Source organism: Salmo trutta, chromosome 37, assembly GCF_901001165.1.
Source record: "Salmo trutta chromosome 37, fSalTru1.1, whole genome shotgun sequence".
In the NCBI taxonomy this organism is placed as follows: Eukaryota; Metazoa; Chordata; class Actinopteri; order Salmoniformes; family Salmonidae; genus Salmo; species Salmo trutta.
In genome coordinates this window covers 10,957,250-10,974,007 of record NC_042993.1, presented here as the reverse complement: position 1 = coordinate 10,974,007, position 16,758 = coordinate 10,957,250, and the positions used below count along the sequence as shown (strand labels likewise).

General features: G+C 42.6%; 1 protein-coding gene and 1 long non-coding RNA gene across 2 annotated transcripts in view; both read right to left on the bottom strand.

The window, feature by feature from the left end:
- The window catches only part of LOC115177358 (transmembrane protein 145-like), a 46,847-nt gene extending 41,965 nt beyond the window's left edge, over nucleotides 1-4,882 (bottom strand). The window contains exon 1 of the mRNA XM_029738060.1: nucleotides 4,283-4,882. Coding sequence (XP_029593920.1) covers nucleotides 4,283-4,387 — 105 coding nt within the window. The 5' untranslated portion in view covers nucleotides 4,388-4,882. The remainder of the gene's footprint in view (nucleotides 1-4,282) is intronic.
- On the bottom strand, nucleotides 773-1,066 carry LOC115177365 (uncharacterized). The gene is made up of 3 exons (XR_003872392.1): nucleotides 987-1,066; nucleotides 821-847; nucleotides 773-783 (listed from the first exon to the last, which is right to left on the bottom strand). It is a non-coding gene; the product is annotated as an uncharacterized LOC115177365 (long non-coding RNA).
- Nucleotides 4,883-16,758: the final 11,876 nt, after the last annotated feature.

The window sequence follows — 16,758 nt, the reverse complement described above, 5'->3', positions numbered from 1 at the left end:
TGAACCTGACCATACCTATAATCCTCCCCACCATCACTGAACCTGATCATACCTATAATCCTCCCCACCACCACTGAACCTGACCATACCTATAATCCTCCTCACCATCACTGAACCTGATCATACCTACAATCCTCCTCACCATCACTGAACCTGATCATCCTCCCCACCATCACTGAACCTGATCATACCTATAATCCTCCCCACCACCACTGAACCTGACCATACCTATAATCCTCCTCACCATCACTGAACCTGATCATACCTATAATCCTCCCCACCATCACTGAACCTGATCATACCTATAATCCTCCCCACCATCACTGAACCTGACCATACCTATAATCCTCCCCACCATCACTGAACCTGATCATACCTATAATCCTCCCCACCATCACTGAACCTGATCATACCTATAATCCTCCTCACCATCACTGAACCTGATCATACCTATAATCCTCCTCACCATCACTGAACCTGACCATACCTATAATCCTCCCCACCATCACTGAACCTGACCATACCTATAATCCTCCTCACCATCACTGAACCTAAACATGCCTATAATCCTCCCCACCATCACTGAACCTGAACATACCTATAATCCTCCCCACCATCACTGAACCTGATCATACCTATAATCCTCCCCACCATCACTGAACCTGATCATACCTATAATCCTCCCCACCATCACTGAACCTGAACATACCTATAATCCTCCCCACCATCACTGAACCTGATCATACCTTTAATCCTCCCCACCATCACTGAACCTGATCATACCTATAATCCTCCCCACCATCACTGAACCCTACCATACCTATAATCCTCCCCACCATCACTGAACCTGAACATACCTATAATCCTCCTCACCATCACTGAACCTGATCATCTTCCCCACCATCACTGAACCTGATCATACCTATAATCCTCCTCACCATCACTGAACCAGATCATACCTATAATCCTCCCCACCATCACTGAACCTGATCATACCTATAATCCTCCCCACCATCACTGAACCTGATCATACCTATAATCCTCCCCACCATCACTGAACCTGAACATACCTATAATCCTCCCCACCATCACTGAACCTGAACATACCTATAATCCTCCCCACCATCACTGAACCTGAACATACCTATAATCCTCCCCACCATCACTGAACCTAAACATACCTATAATCCTCCCCACCATCACTGAACCTAAACATACCTCGCCTGCTGATTTGATATGTTGTACAGTCGTGGCCAAAAGTTTTGAGAATGACACAAATATTAATTTCCACAAAGTTAGCTGCTTCAGTGTCTTTAGATATTTTTGTCAGATGTTACTATGGAATACAGAAGTATAATTATAAGCATTTCAAGTGTCAAAGGCTTTTATTGACAATTACATGAAGTTGATGCAAAGAGTCAATATTTGCAGTGTTGACCCTTCTTTTTCAAGACCTCTGCAATCTGCCCTGGCATGCTGTCAATTAACTTCTGGGCCACATCCTGACTGATGGCAGCCCATTCTTGCATAATCAATGCTTGGAGTTTGTCAGAATTTGTGAGGTTTTGTTTGTCCACCCGCTTCTTGAGGATTGACCACAAGTTCTCAACGGGATTAAGGTCTGGGGAGTTTCCTGGCCATGGACCCAAAATATCAATGTTTTGTTCCCCGAGCCACTTAGTTATCACTTTTGCCTTATGGCAAGGTGCTCCATCATGCTGGAAAAGGCATTGTTCGTCACCAAACTGTTCCTGGATGGTTGGGAGAAGTTGCTCTCGGATGTGTTGGTACCATTCTTTATTCATGGGTGTGTTCTTAGGCAAAATTGTGAGTGAGCCCACTCCCTTGGCTGAGAAGCAACCCCACACATGAATGGTCTCAGGATGCTTTACTGTTGGCATGACACAGGACTGATGGTGGCGCTCACCCTGTCTTCTCCGGACAAGGTTTTTTCCAGATGCCCCAAACAATCGGAAAGGGGATTCATCAGAGAAAATGACTTTACCCCAGTCCTCAGCAGTCCAATCCCTGTACCTTTTGCAGAATATCAGTCTGTCCCTGATGTTTTTCCTGGAGAGAAGTGGCTTCTTTCCTGCCCTTCTTGACACCAGGCCATCCTCCAAAAGTCTTCGCCTCACTGTGCGTGCAGATGCACTCACACTTGCCTGCTGCCATTCCTGAGCAAGCTCTGTACTGGTGGTGCCCCGATCCCGCTGCTGAATCAACTTTAGGAGACGGTCCTGCGCTTGCTGGACTTTCTTGGGCGCCCTGAAGCCTTCTTCACAACAATTGAACCGCTCTCCTTGAAGTTCTTGATGATCCGATAAATGGTTGATTTAGGTGCAATCTTACAGGCAGCAATATCCTTGCCTGTGAAGCCCTTTTTGTGCAAAGCAATGACGACGACACGTTTTTCCTTGCAGTTAACCATGATTGACAGAGGAAGAACAATGATTCCAAGCACCACCCTCCTTTTGAAGCTTCCAGTCTGTTATTCGAATCTGTTATTCGAATCAATCGGCATGACAGAGTGATCTCCAGTCTTGTCCTCATCAACACTCACACCTGTGTTAATGAGAGAATCACTGACATGATGTCAGCTATTCCTTTTGTGGCAGGGCTGAAATGCAGTGGAATTTTTTTTGGGGGGGTGCTTCAGTTCATTTGCATGGCATAGAGGGACTTTGCAATGAATTGCAATTCATCTGATCACTCTTCATAACATTCTGGAGTATATGCGAATTGCCATAATACAAACTGAGGCAGCAGATTTTGTGAAAATTAATAATTGTGTCGTTGACAAAACTTTTGGCCACGACTGTACTCTACTGTGACTTTGAGGTGGAGGAGTGAGGCCATGTGCGTGTGTGTGACCTTGGGTGGGAGTCCGCAGACAAGACTGATGTGTTGAACAGTCCCACTGGACAACACACACACACACACACACACACACACACCCTATATCAACATGTCCAGATGAGTGTTGTGTCAGTCCATTCAGACCAGTGACATGGTGTTTGAGGGAAGACACAACCCTGGTTCAGACTAACACACACCACGTAAGAGAAGAGAGTATAGAGTACGTCTGGCATGTGCTGGAGATCTAATATGGATTATGTTATTCATAAGCATTTCTGATATCATACAAACACTAGTGTATTTAGCTAGTTAACTATATTATAGTTTGTCAATTTTCAATAGCTATTGATTGGAAGCCACATGATCTGATAAGAAGCCTAAGTGTTTCTACATATGATATTGATTGATTGATTGAATTTATTAGGCCATTTTTTTTAAATACATACAAAAGGGCACTCCAGACGGTGACACCTCCACATACAATAAGAAAATCATCAAGGATAACACAATAAAGCTAAAAAGCTTATTTCCATTGTGGCCCTTTTGAAGAGGGAAAGGGGAAGAGGGAATTAATGATATTGTGTACGACAGGTGTTAGCCTACTTTATGAGGCATGAATGTCATGGGTTACATATCACACCTGATCATGAAACTGTTATGCAGAAGTGGGACACTAAAAGAGCTGAGATGAGAAGAGTTATGAGAGAGCTCAGTGCACGGGATTGTCGCGGCTGGCGCACATCTGTCTGGTGCACTTTACACTTGCCCGACTTGGTCACTCACAGCAGGGCATGGGAACAATATGAGCACAACATCTAAACGCAGAAGGAATCAATAGAAACAGATAGATTAAATCAGATAATAATATCTTTGAGATTCATAACAGATTGATATCAGGCTAGTGTTAAGTGTTGGAGCACGGCTGATGTGAGATGAGGAGGACCAATAATAAACAATATGTGACGTGGGCGACAACTGACGCACACCTGTAACGGCGGGGTTACCGTTATGATATGTGAACGACGGATGTGAGTTATATTGGTTACAGTGTAGGATATCGCCAACGCTTGGCGCTATCACAAAGAAAAATAAATGCTAGATGAATTTGCAGGGCACATTCTCGTAAACATCCACAGCTTGCTTCTACCGTGAGAGCCACAAACAGAGCCAGAACGATGTAGATAGAAATACGCTCACTCTGACACGCATAGAGATGCGCACAAATACAAGGCAGTATGGACATCCTGTAACATCTTGGAGAAATTGCTTGATTTGGAATAAAAATGATCAGGCAATTTCGGAGCGCGTCACACTCGCAATATAATATAAACACGGAAAGGCTTTAGGCTACATGAGAAGGCGCTGCCGAGTCTTATAATGGTGTCATTGTCACAAGTGATAAATTAGGTATCAAACACCTTACCTCCTTGGTGTTGACGATACCTCTCACGTATTTCCCCAGAACCGAGCCAACGCAGAGAACGCTGGACACCACGGCCAGGCACAAAAGTCTCTCGCAAACCTCCATCTTATCCCAGAATTTCGCTACTCAGTGGTCGTCCCGGCCCCCCTTCCCAATCAACTGGAATGCAGGAAACGACAGTATCCGAGAAGGAAGCAGAGAAGACACAGGGCGCGCGTTCTCGCCTTTTGCCGATGCATGTGGCCCCAATATTTCAGCTGTGAGCGCGCTTTGGATAAGCGCCTCTACTTCTTCCCCACTCACTGATAACAGAGGCAGAATGCGCGTTCTCGCTCTCAGATTGCGACACATTCAAGAGACATACATCAATCATTCACGTTGAAATTCATTTGTTACCTATTTGGTCAAACATTTTCGATGAGTGGGGTTTTCACTCACATTATAGGCCTGTTATTCACTCTTAGCTTAGGCCTTTAGGCTACACCTTCTAAAACAACTACACAAAATAATGTAAATCATCACCCCAAGGATAGGCTACATAATTTTCACATGTTCAGATAAAAGTATTTATGTTTCTTTGTAATTTTGTCTTGTCTGGTTTTTCTTTATTTTTACTATTTTCTACATTGTATAATAATAGTGAAGACATCAAAACTATGAAATAATACATATGGAATAATGTAGTAACCAAAAAATTGTTAAACAAATCACAATATATTTCTTCAAATAGTAACCATTTCGCATTGATGACAGCTTTGCACACTCTTTGCATTCTCTCAACCAGCTTCATGGAGGTAGTCACCTGGAATGCATTTCAATTAACAGGTGTGCCTTGTTAAAAGTTAATTTGTGGAATGTCTTTCCTTCTTAATGCGTTTGAGCCAATCAGTTGTGTTGTGACAAGGTAGGGGAAGTATGGAGATGGTCTTTTACCAAATAGGGCTAAGTCCATATTTTGGCAAGAACAGACAGCTCAAAAAAGCAAAGATAAACAACAGTCCATCGTTACTTTAAGACATGAGGGTCAGTCAATATGGACAATTAAGACATTTTTAAGTTTCTTCAAGGACAGTCGCAAAAATCATCAAGCGCTATGATGAAGCTGGCTCTCATGAGAACCGCCACCGGAATGGAAGACCCAGAGTTACCTCTGCTGTAGAGGATAAGTTCATTAAAGTTACCAGCCTCAGAAATTCAAACCTAAATAAATGCTTCACAGAGTTCAAGTAACAGACACATCTCAACATCAACTGTTCAGAGGAGACTGTGTGAATCAGGACTTCATGGTCAAATTGCTGCAAAGAAACCACTACTAAAGGACAACAATAAGAAGAAGATACTTGCTTGGGCCAATAAACACGAGCAATGGACATTAATTAGACCAGTGGAAATTTGTCCTTTGGTCTGGAGTCCAAATTGGACATTTTTGGTTCCAACCGCCGTGTCTTTGTGAGACGCGGTGTGGGTGAACGGATGATCTTCACATGTGTATGTCCCACTGTAAAGAATGGAGGAGTAGGTGTTATGGTGTGTGGGGGTGCTTTGCTGGCGACACTAACTGTGATTTACTTAGAACTCAAGGCACACTTAACCAGCATGGCTACCACAGCATTCTGCCGTGATACGCCATCCCATCTGGTTTGCGCATAGTGGGACTATCATTTGTTTTTCAACAGGACAATGACCCAACACACCTTCAGGCTGTGTAAGGGCTATTTTACCAAGAAGGAGAGTGATGGAGTGCTGCATCAGATGACTTGGCCTCCGCAATCCCCCGACCTCAACCAAATTCAAATGGTTTGGGATAAGTCGGGACACAGAGTGAAGGAAAAGCAGCCAACAAGTGCTCAGCGTATGTGGGAACTCATTCAAGACTATTGGAAAAGCATTCCAGGTGAAGCTGGTTGAGAGAATGGCAAGAGTATGCAAAGCTGTCATCAAGGCAAAGGGTGGCTATTTGAAGAATCTCAAATATAAAATACATTTTGATTTATTTAACACTTTTTTGGTTACAACATGATTCCATATGTGTTATTTCATTGTTCTGATGTCTTTACTATTATTCTTCAACTTAGAATATAGTAAAAATAAAGAAAAACCCTTGAATGAGTAGGTGTTCTAAAACCTTTGACCGGTAGGGTATGTGTTTTTTTTTTTTTTACCGTCGAGGACCACTTTGGAAACAAACGTTTTAATTAATACTTTCAAGTGATATCCTCTGGGTCCACATTGTACATTTTGTTGTATATGTCTGTTACCCAAAATAAATTCAATTCAATAATAGCTCACAAATAAAGAATTATCCTTAGTCCAAACAGACACTGCCCGCTAACGAATGCCTACTAATTAATGAGTTAATTATACAAAGATCATTGTTCAGTTATATTAGGCAGCTTTCTCCTATTGCTAAAGCTTTTTCAAACACTAGTCCAATTTTAAACCATTTAAAATTAACTTCATGGTGGGTTATGTTCATTACATTACAAAATAAAAAAAAACAATTGGCTCACTAAATTTGATATAATGCAGTTAAAACTGGTGTGTAACTGGTCAGTAACATAATAAAAATATCCCAATCAAAATCGATCAGTTTAAACTAGAGATTTTTTGTTGTTGCATGGGCTGCATCTCAATCCTCTGCATCTGAGCAACAGCGGTGTCTGTCAGACCATGTCATGGGACTAGTCTGAAGGTAACTTATACAAATGAATGGTAGTATGGAGGTAGTTTTGAGCCAACAAAAATAAGAGGTTAAATATGTGTTAAAAAAAAAAATATATTTCCTGAGCTTTCTTATCTCCTAGATATAGGACAGACACTAAAAAACCTTATTCCCAACAGTTTATACTTTGAGATTAACAGTTTGTGTGCTATCTATACGTTTAGCATACATCATACAAATAGGTCTATTGCCACATGTCCACCAGATGCAAACTCTTTGCGTTCCGTCAGAAGTCATTCATTGTCAATGGAGCAGTCCGCAACACTATGTTGGTGGTCACTAGGCTGCGGTGCATTCTGTGTACCGTATCCGTTCCATATTTTCAACTCGTTGCTTTACTGTACGGTGGTACAAACAGATGTACACACACAGACTCCAAATAGCTAGCTTTTAGCTATACTGAACAAAAATATAAAATGCAATATGTGAAGTGTTGGTCCCATGTTTCATGAGCTGAAATTAAAGATCCCCGAAATTTTACAAACAGACAAAAAGCGTCTGTCTCTCAAACTTTGTGCACAAATTTGTTTACATCCCTTTTAGTGAACATTTCTCCTGTGCCAGATAATCCATCCACCAGACAGGTGTGGCATGTGCACCTTGTGCTGGGGACAATAAAAGGCCACTAAAATATGCAGTTTTGCTTTTTTTTTTTCCAAAGAGATATCCGGGATGGTAACATACTCTGTTTCACGGAAACATGGCTAGCTGGGGACATGCTGTCGGAGTCCGTACAGCCAATGGGATTTTCAGTGCATTACGCCGACAGGAATAAACATCTCTCCGGTAAGAAGAAGGGCGGGGGTGTATGTTTCATGATTAACGACTCATGGTGTAATTGTAACAACATACAGGAACTGATGTCCTTTTGTTCAGCTGACCTAGAATTCCTCACAATCAAATGCTGAGCGTATTATCTCCCAAGAGAACTCTCCTCGGTTATCGTCACAGCCGTGTATATCCCCCCGCATGCGGATACCAAGTCGGCCATCAAGGAACGTCACTGGACTTTATGCAAACTGGAAACCATATATCCCGAGGCTGCATTTATTGTACCTGGGGATTTTAACAAAGCTAATTTGAGAACAAGGCTACCTAAACTCTATTAGCATATCGATTGCAGTACACGAGCGAGTAACACGCTCAACCATTGCTACTCTAACTTCTGCGACGCATACAAGGCCCTCCCCTGCCCTCCTTTTGGCAAATCTGAACATGATTCCATCTTGTTGCTCCCCTGCTACAGGCAGAAACTAAAACAGGAAATGCCCGTGCTTAGGTCTAGCCAACATTGGTCTGACCAATTGGATTCCACGCTTCAAGACCGCTTCGATCATGTGGACTGGGATATGTGTCATGTAGCCTCAGACAATAACATTGACATATACGCTGACTCGGTGAGTGAGTTTATAAGGAAGTGTATAGGAGATGTTGTACCCACTGTGACTATTAAAACCTTCCCTAACCAGAAACCGTGGACTGATGGCAGCATATGCGCAAAACTGAAAGCACGTACCACCACATTTGATCATGGCAAGGCACTGGAAACATGGCCGAATACAAACAGTGTAGTTATTCCAGCCGTAAGGCGATCAAACAAGAAAAGCATCAGTATAGCGACAAAGTGGAGTCGCAATTCAACGGCTCAAACACGAGATGTGGCAGGGTCTACAGACAATCACAGATTACAAAAAGAAAACCAGGCCCATCGCGGACATCGGCGTCTTGCTTCCAGACAAATTAAACAACTTCTTTGCGTGCTTTGAGGACAATACAGTGCCACTGACGCGGCCCGCTACCAAAGACTGTGGGCTCTCCTCCTCCGTGGCCGACGTAAGTAACACATTTAAACGTGGTAACCCTCGCAAAGCTGCTGGCTCCCTAGCCGCATCCTCAGAGCATGCGCAGACCAGCTGGCTGGTGTGTTTACGGACATATTCAACAAATCCTTATCCCAGTCTGCTGTCCCCGCATGCTTCAAGATGACCACCATTGTTCCTGTTCCCAAGAAAGCTAAGGTAACTGAGCTAAATGACTACCGCCCTGTAGCACTCACTTCTGTCATCATGAAGTGCTTTGAGAGACGAGTCAAGGATCCTATCACCTCCACCCTACCTGTCACCCTAGACCCACTTCAATTTGCTTACCGCCCCAATAGATCCACAGACGATGCAATCGCCATCACACTGCACACTGCCCTATCCCATCTGGACAAGAGGAATACCTATGTAAGAATGCTGTTCATTGATTACAGCTCAGCATTCAACACCATAGTACCCTCCAAACTCGTCATTAAGCTTGAGACCTTGGGTCTCGACTCGCCCTGGGCAACTGGGTCCTGGACTTCCTGACGGGCCTCCCCCAGGTGGTAAAGGTAGGAAACATCTCCACTCCGCTGATCCTCAATACTGGGGCCCCACAAGGGTGTGTTCTCAGCCCCCTCCTGTACTCCCTGTTCATCCACGACTGCGTGGCCATGCAGGCCTCCAACTCAATCATCAAGTTTGCAGACGACACTACAGTGGTAGGCTTGATTACCAACAATGACGAGACAGCCTACAGGGAGGTGAGGGCCCTCGGAGTGTGGTGTCAAGAAAATAACCTCTCCCTCAATGTCAGCAAAACAAGAGAGATTATTGTGGACTTCAGGAAACAGCAAAGGGAGCACTCCCCCATCCACATCAATGGGACAGCAGTGGAGGTGGAAAGCTTCAAGTTCCTCGGTGTACATATCACGGACAAACTGAAATGGTCTACGCACTCAGAAAGTGTGGTGAAGGCGCAACAGCGCCTCTTCAACCTCAGGAGGCTGAAACAAATGTGGCTTGTCACTGAAAACCCTCACTAACTTTTACAGGTGCACAATTGAGAGCATCCTGTCGGACTGTATCACCGCCTGGTAACGCAACTGCACCACCCACAACCGCAGGGCTCTCCAGAGGGTGGTGCGGTCTGCACAACGCATCACCAGGGGCAAACTACCTGCCCTCCAGGACACCTACACCACCCGATGTCACAGGAAGGCCAAAAAGATCATCAAGGACAATAACCACCCGAGCCACTGCCTGTTCACCCCGTTACCATCCAGAAGGCGAGGTCAGTACAGGTGCATCAAAGGTGGGATAGAGATAGAAGCTGTTTTTCAATCTCAAGGCCATCAGACTGTTAAACAACCTCCACTAGCACACAGAGGCAGCTCAGACTTGATTAGCCACTTTAATAAATGGAACACTTGTCACTTTAATAATGCCATTTTAAGAATGTTTACATACCTCGCATTACTCATCTCATATGTTTATACTGTATCCTTCACTATCTATTATTTACTATCTATTGCATCTTTGCCGCTCTGTCACTGCACATCCATACATTTTATACTTATAATAATATATTCTTATCCCATTCCTTTACTAGAATGTATTAGGTTTTGTTGTGGAATTGTTAGATATTACCTGTTAGATACTGCTGCACTGTCGGATCTAGAAGCATAAGAATTTCGCTCCACTCGGAATAACATCTGCTAACCATGTGTATGTGACAAATAACATTTTATTTGACCACACCAGCCCAGGACCTCCACATCCGACTTTTAACCCTGCGGGATTGTCTGAGGCCAGCCACCCAGACAGCTGATGAAACTGAGGAGTTTTTCTGTCTGTAATAAAGCACTTTTGTGGGGAAAAACTAATTCTGATTGGCTGGGTCTGGCTCCCCAGTGGGTGGACCTATGCCCTCCCAGGCCCACCCATAGCGTCACCCCTGCCCAGTCATGCAATATCCATAGATTAGGGCCTAATTAATACATTTTAATTGACTGACTTCTTTATATGAACTGTAGCTCAGTAAAATGTTTGAAATTGTTGCATGTTGCATATATATTTTTGTTCTGTATACAGTGGGGGGAAAAAGTATTTGATCCCCTGCTGATTTTGTACGTTTGCCCACTAACAAAGAAAGGATCAGTCTATAATTGTAATGGTAGGTTTATTTGAACAGTGAGAGACAGAATAACAACAAAAAATATCCAGAAAAACGCATGTCAGAAATGTTATAAATTGATTTGCATTTTAATGAGGGAAATAAGTATTTGACCCCCTCTCAATCAGAAAGATTTCTGGCTCCCAGGTGTCTTTTATACAGGTAACGAGCTGAGATTAGGAGCACACTTTTAAAGGGAGTGCTCCTAACCGCAGCTTGTTACCTGTAAAAAAGACACCTGTCCACAGAAGCAATCAATCAATCAGATTCCAAACTCTCCACCATGGCCAAGACCAAAGTGCTCTCCAAGGATGTCAGGGACAAGATTGTAGACCTACACAAGGCTGGAATGGGCTACAAGACCATCGCCAAGCAGCTTGTTGAGAAGGTGACAACATTTGGTGTGATTATTCGCAAATGGAAGAAACACAATAGAACTGTCAATATCCCTCGGCCTGGGGCTCCATGCAAGATCTCACCTCGTGGAGTTGCAATGATCATGAGAACGGTGAGGAATCAGCCCAGAACTACACGGGAGGATCTTGTCAATGATCTCAAGGCAGCTGGGACCATAGTAACCAAGAAAACAATTGGTAACACACTACGCCGTGAAGGACTGAAATCCTGCAGCGCCCGCATGGTCCCCCTGCTCAAGAATACATATACATGCCCGTCTGAAGTTTGCCAATGAACATCTGAATGACTCAGAAGACAACTGGTGAAAGTGTTGTGGTCAGATGAGACCAAAATGGAGCTCTTTGACATCAACTCAACTCGCCGTGTTTGGAGGAGGAGGAATGCCGCCTATGGCCCCAAGAACACAAATCTCCACCGTCAAACATGGAGGTGGAAACATTATGCTTTGGGGGTGTTTTTCTGCTAAGGGGACAGGACAACTTCACCGCATCAAAGGATGGGGCCATGTACCGTCAAATCTTGGGTGAGAACCTCCTTCCCTCAGCCAGGGCATTGAAAATGGGTCGTGGACGGGTATTCCAGCATGACAATGACCCAAAACACACGGCCAAGGCAACAAAGGAGTGGCTCAAGAAGAAGCACATTAAGGTCCTGGAGTGGCCTAGCCAGTCCGCAGACCTTAATCCCATAGAAAATCTGTGGAGGGAGCTGAAGGTTTGAGTTGCCAAACGTCAGCCTCAAAACCTATTAATGACTTGGAGAAGATCTGCAGAGGAGTGTGACAAAATCCCTCCTGAGATGTGTGCAAACCTGGTGGCCAACTACAAGAAACGTCTGACCTCTGTGATTGCCAACAAGGGTTTTGCCACCAAGTACTAAGCCATGTTTTGCAGAGGGGTCAAATACTTCTTTCCCTCATTAAAATGCAAATCATTTTATAACATTTTTGACATGCGTTTTTCTAGATTTTTTTGTTGTTATTCTGTCTCTCACTGTTCAAATAAACCTACTATTAAAATTATAGACTGATCATTTCTTTGTAAGTGGGGAAACTCCCCCCCCCCCCCCCCCCACTGTTGTAAAGTGAAGCACGTGTGCCATGTATGGAAAATGCAGGCTAGACCTCCGGCAAAACAAAACACATCTGGTGAACATCGGCATAAGTAGTTTGAGAAGTTCACAACATAGTCACGTCCATAAATATTTGGACATTGACCAAGTTATTATTTTAGCTGTCTACCACAGCATATTAGAATTGAAAGTAATAATGAATATGAGCTGAAAGTGCAGATTTCAGCTTTAATTTGAGGGGATTTACATCCAAATTGGGTGAACGGTGTAGGAATTACGGGACTTTTTATGTGTCAAGTCAAGAATACAATACAGTAGGATAGAATGTGATAAAATAGAAAAAAATGACTAAATAGCCTACAATAGAATAGTGTCTCTCTGTGTGGTTTGGTTTGGCCTACTTCTCAGAAATGAGCCAGGGTCCCTTAAGGGACCAAAAGTAATTGGACAATTGGCTCAGCTGTTCCATGGTCAGGTGTGTGTTATTCCCTCATTAGATCATTTACAGGTAAGCAGATAAAAGGTCTAGGAGTTGATTTCAAGTGTGGTATTTGCATTTGGAATCTTGCTGTTAACCCTAAATATGAAGTCCAAAGAGCAGTCATGGCAGTGAAGTAAGCCATCATTAGGCTGAGAAATCAAAACAAACCCAGCAGAGATAGCAAAAACATTAGGTTTGGCCTTATCAACTATTTGGTACGTTCTTAAAAAGAAAGAACGCACTAGTGTGCTCAGGAACATCAAAAGGCCCGGAAGACCACGGAAAACAACTGTGGACGACAGAATAATTATTTCCCTGGTGAAGAAAAACCCCTTCACAACAGTTGGCCAGATCAAGAACACCCTCCAGGAAGTAGGCGTATCTGTGTCAAAGTCAACATTCAAGAGAAGACTTGTGGTAAACTGTCTATTTGCTCAAGATGTAAACCATTGGTGAGCCTCAAAAACAGGAAGACCAGATTAGAGTTTGCCAAACATAAATACATTTAAAAAAAAAAGCCTGTACAGTTCTGGAACAACATCCATTGGACAGATGAGACAAAGATCAACATTTACCATTATGATGGTTAGAGAAGAGTATGGAGAAGGGAAGGAACTGCTCATGATCCGACGCATACCACCTTATCTGTGAATCATGGCGGAGGTAGTGTTATGACGTGGGCATGTATGGCTGCCAATGGAACAGGTTCCCATTGAATGCATTGATGTGACTGCTAACAAAAGCAGCAGAATGAATTCTGAAGTGTTTAGGGCTATATTATCTGCTCAGATTCAGCCAAATGCTTCAAAACTCATTGGATGGCATGTCACAGTGCAGATGGACAATGTCCTGAAGCATACTGCGAAAGGCAAAGAAGTGGTATGTTCTGCAATGGCCAAGTAAATCACATGACCTGAATCCAATTGAGCATGGATTTCACTTGCTGAAGGCAAAACACCCCAAGAACAAGCCGGAACTGATGACAGCTGCAGTAAAGGCCTGGCAGAGCATCAGCAGGGAAGAAACCCAGCATCTGGTGATGTCTATGGGTTCCAGTCTTCAGGCAGTCTTTGACTGAAAATGATTTGCAACCAAGTATTAAAACTAACAATTTTGGATTGTTAGTTTGTCCAATTAATTTTAAGCCCCTAAAATTGGGGCAAGGCAAGGCACTTCTATACCATTCACTCGATTTGGATGTAAATACCCTCAAATTAAAGCTGAAAGTCTGCACCTTCAGCTCATCTTGTTTCCTTTCAAATCCATTGTGGTGGTGTAGAGCTAAAATTATAATAACTTGGTCAATGTATCAATTATTTATGGACCTGACTGTGTCAAAGTCAGATTGATGAGCAGAATAAGCTTGTTGAAACAGCATTGTAATCAAGTTTTTAAAGATCTGATTGACAGGTAATGAATTTAACCATAGGTCACAAAATGTCTGTTGCCCCAATTCCGTATTCTGACATTTCAGCTTCGAAATAAATACAGATGTAACATGTTTGTGAGAATATATTTATATATATATATAAAAAAAAAAGGAAAAACAAGGGTTACAAGAGACAAAATACTTATTGCATATGTGAAACATTCAACCAATCCTGTAAAGAGTCATTACAGGAGTCAAAAACTAAATAAGAGGAATAACAAGTGAAAGTAAAAATATTTATACAGGAAATGTATTTTAGTAATATAGATTCATCTTTTATTCACATGGATGCACTTGTGGTGTTGTAAAATAACGGAAATAAAAATAAAGTATACTTCAAAACATTTTCTTCCAGTCTTTCTATGGCTTTGTGTAACTTTTAATAAAATATAGTTATCTTAAATAGCTCTATATTAACCACAGTGTCTTGTTCCATAAAGTGCAAACACAACAGCTACCAGGACGCACAGACATCAACCCAGGCCAAAATGTCTGTTACTAATGTCAATGACAGTGATAGCAAGTTTCATATAAAACTAGACGCAATCTTTGGTTCTGCTTCAAGCCTTAATCTAACATGCACTTTATCACACAGGTGGTATTGTCTAAGTCAGGGGTTCGCAAAATATTTGGGGCTGGGGAGGGGAGCCCTTTTGTGATAGCAAATTCATCAGGACACCCCTCATAAATCATAACTAGAGTGAGATAAAAAAAAAATGTCCACAAGGAGTTATCATGACTTCTGCAGTGTATGGCTGAATGAACCAAGTCTCGGGCCTGGGGAAAGAACGTTTAAAGAACATTTGGGGCGGCAGGTAGCCTAGTGGTTAAAGCGTTGGACTAGTAACCGAAAGGTTGCAAGATCAAATCCCCGATCTGACAAGTTCAAAATCTGTCGTTCTGCCCCTGAACAAGGCAGTTAACCCACTGTTCCTAGACCGTCATTGAAAATAAGAATTTGTTCTTAACTGACTTGCCTAGTTAAATAAAGGTAAAATGAAAAAAGGCCTGCCTCTTGGCATCAGAGTGAAAATGTTGTAGTTCTCAAGCAAATTTCCTGCAACACTTTGTCATGGGGCAGATATTTGTTATTGTTGCAGCTTTAAAGGTAATATCCTGCAATTGAGGCAGAGAAAATAATTGCAGTTTAAAGCTTAAATTCAAGTGGATTTATGTACAACAAAACATTTGGGGGGGAATAGCTGAGTTGAAAAATGTATAATTGGTGAAAATGTCTTGTCTGGCTGCGGACGCCCTGCAGTACCTCCACAGACCCCACTTTTAAAACCCCTTGTCTGGCTGCGGACACCCTGCAGTACCTCCACAGACCCCACTTTTAAAACCCCTTGTCTAAGGGGGACAAAATAGAGAAGAAAATAATTTCCTATAAAGAAGAACACATTCTGCGAAGCAGGCAGTCAAGATCAGTTCCATTCAAGTATTCTCAAGTGACCAGATTGTGTAGATTGCACAATGCTCTAGGCAAACTAAGTGGTATGCCGTCTGCTAAATGACCAAATGGAAATGGAAAATAGCCTTGCATAACTCTAGCCTCAGGGTTGATCGAAAGCATTTCAACCAAGTAAGTGACTGAATTTTAGATTGAAAAAGGAGACATGGCTCACCAAAGACAGGAGACAAAACCTAGTAAAGGATGCTGGGGTGTTACTACATAGCTGTGTGTAGGGTAACATTTTACCAGGTACTTGACCTAAACAGCTTTTAGATAATATGTTGACGTACTAATAGGCTTTTCACACTGCATGTTTCAGGTTAGCCTAGAGCTAGACATCCCAGGGCTAAGAGATGTTGAATCCAGTGTAAATAGCCTATACATGAGGGAAATGGTTGAGGTACGATGTATAATCAAAACACACAAAGCCACTCCACACCACTTCAGCCATTTTGCATTTCAAGACCAAAATGAGGATCACACTCCCCAAAACAACTAGGAACTAGAAATTCTCCAACTTCCGAGCGTTCAAAACTGGGAAATCGAGGAAAAAGCGAACTCTGACTGAAAATGTATTTGAACCTTCATCCAACTCGGAATCTTGGGCCTCTTTCTAGAGCTCTGACTTTCCGACCTGAAGATCACTGACGTCATGATTTGACCTCGTATTTTTCAGAGTGGCAAGTTGTTTTGACCGTGGCAACACATACACAAATGCATCAAACGGCAGGTAGCCTAGTGGTTAGAGCATTGGACTAGTAACCGAAAGGTTGCAAGATCGAATCCCCGAGCTGACAAAGTAAAAATCTGTCATTCTGCCCCTGAACAAGGCAGTTAAACCCACTGTTCCTAGGCTGTCATTGAAAATAAGAATTTGTTCTTAACTGACTTGCCTAGTTAAAGATAAAATATATATATTTTTTAA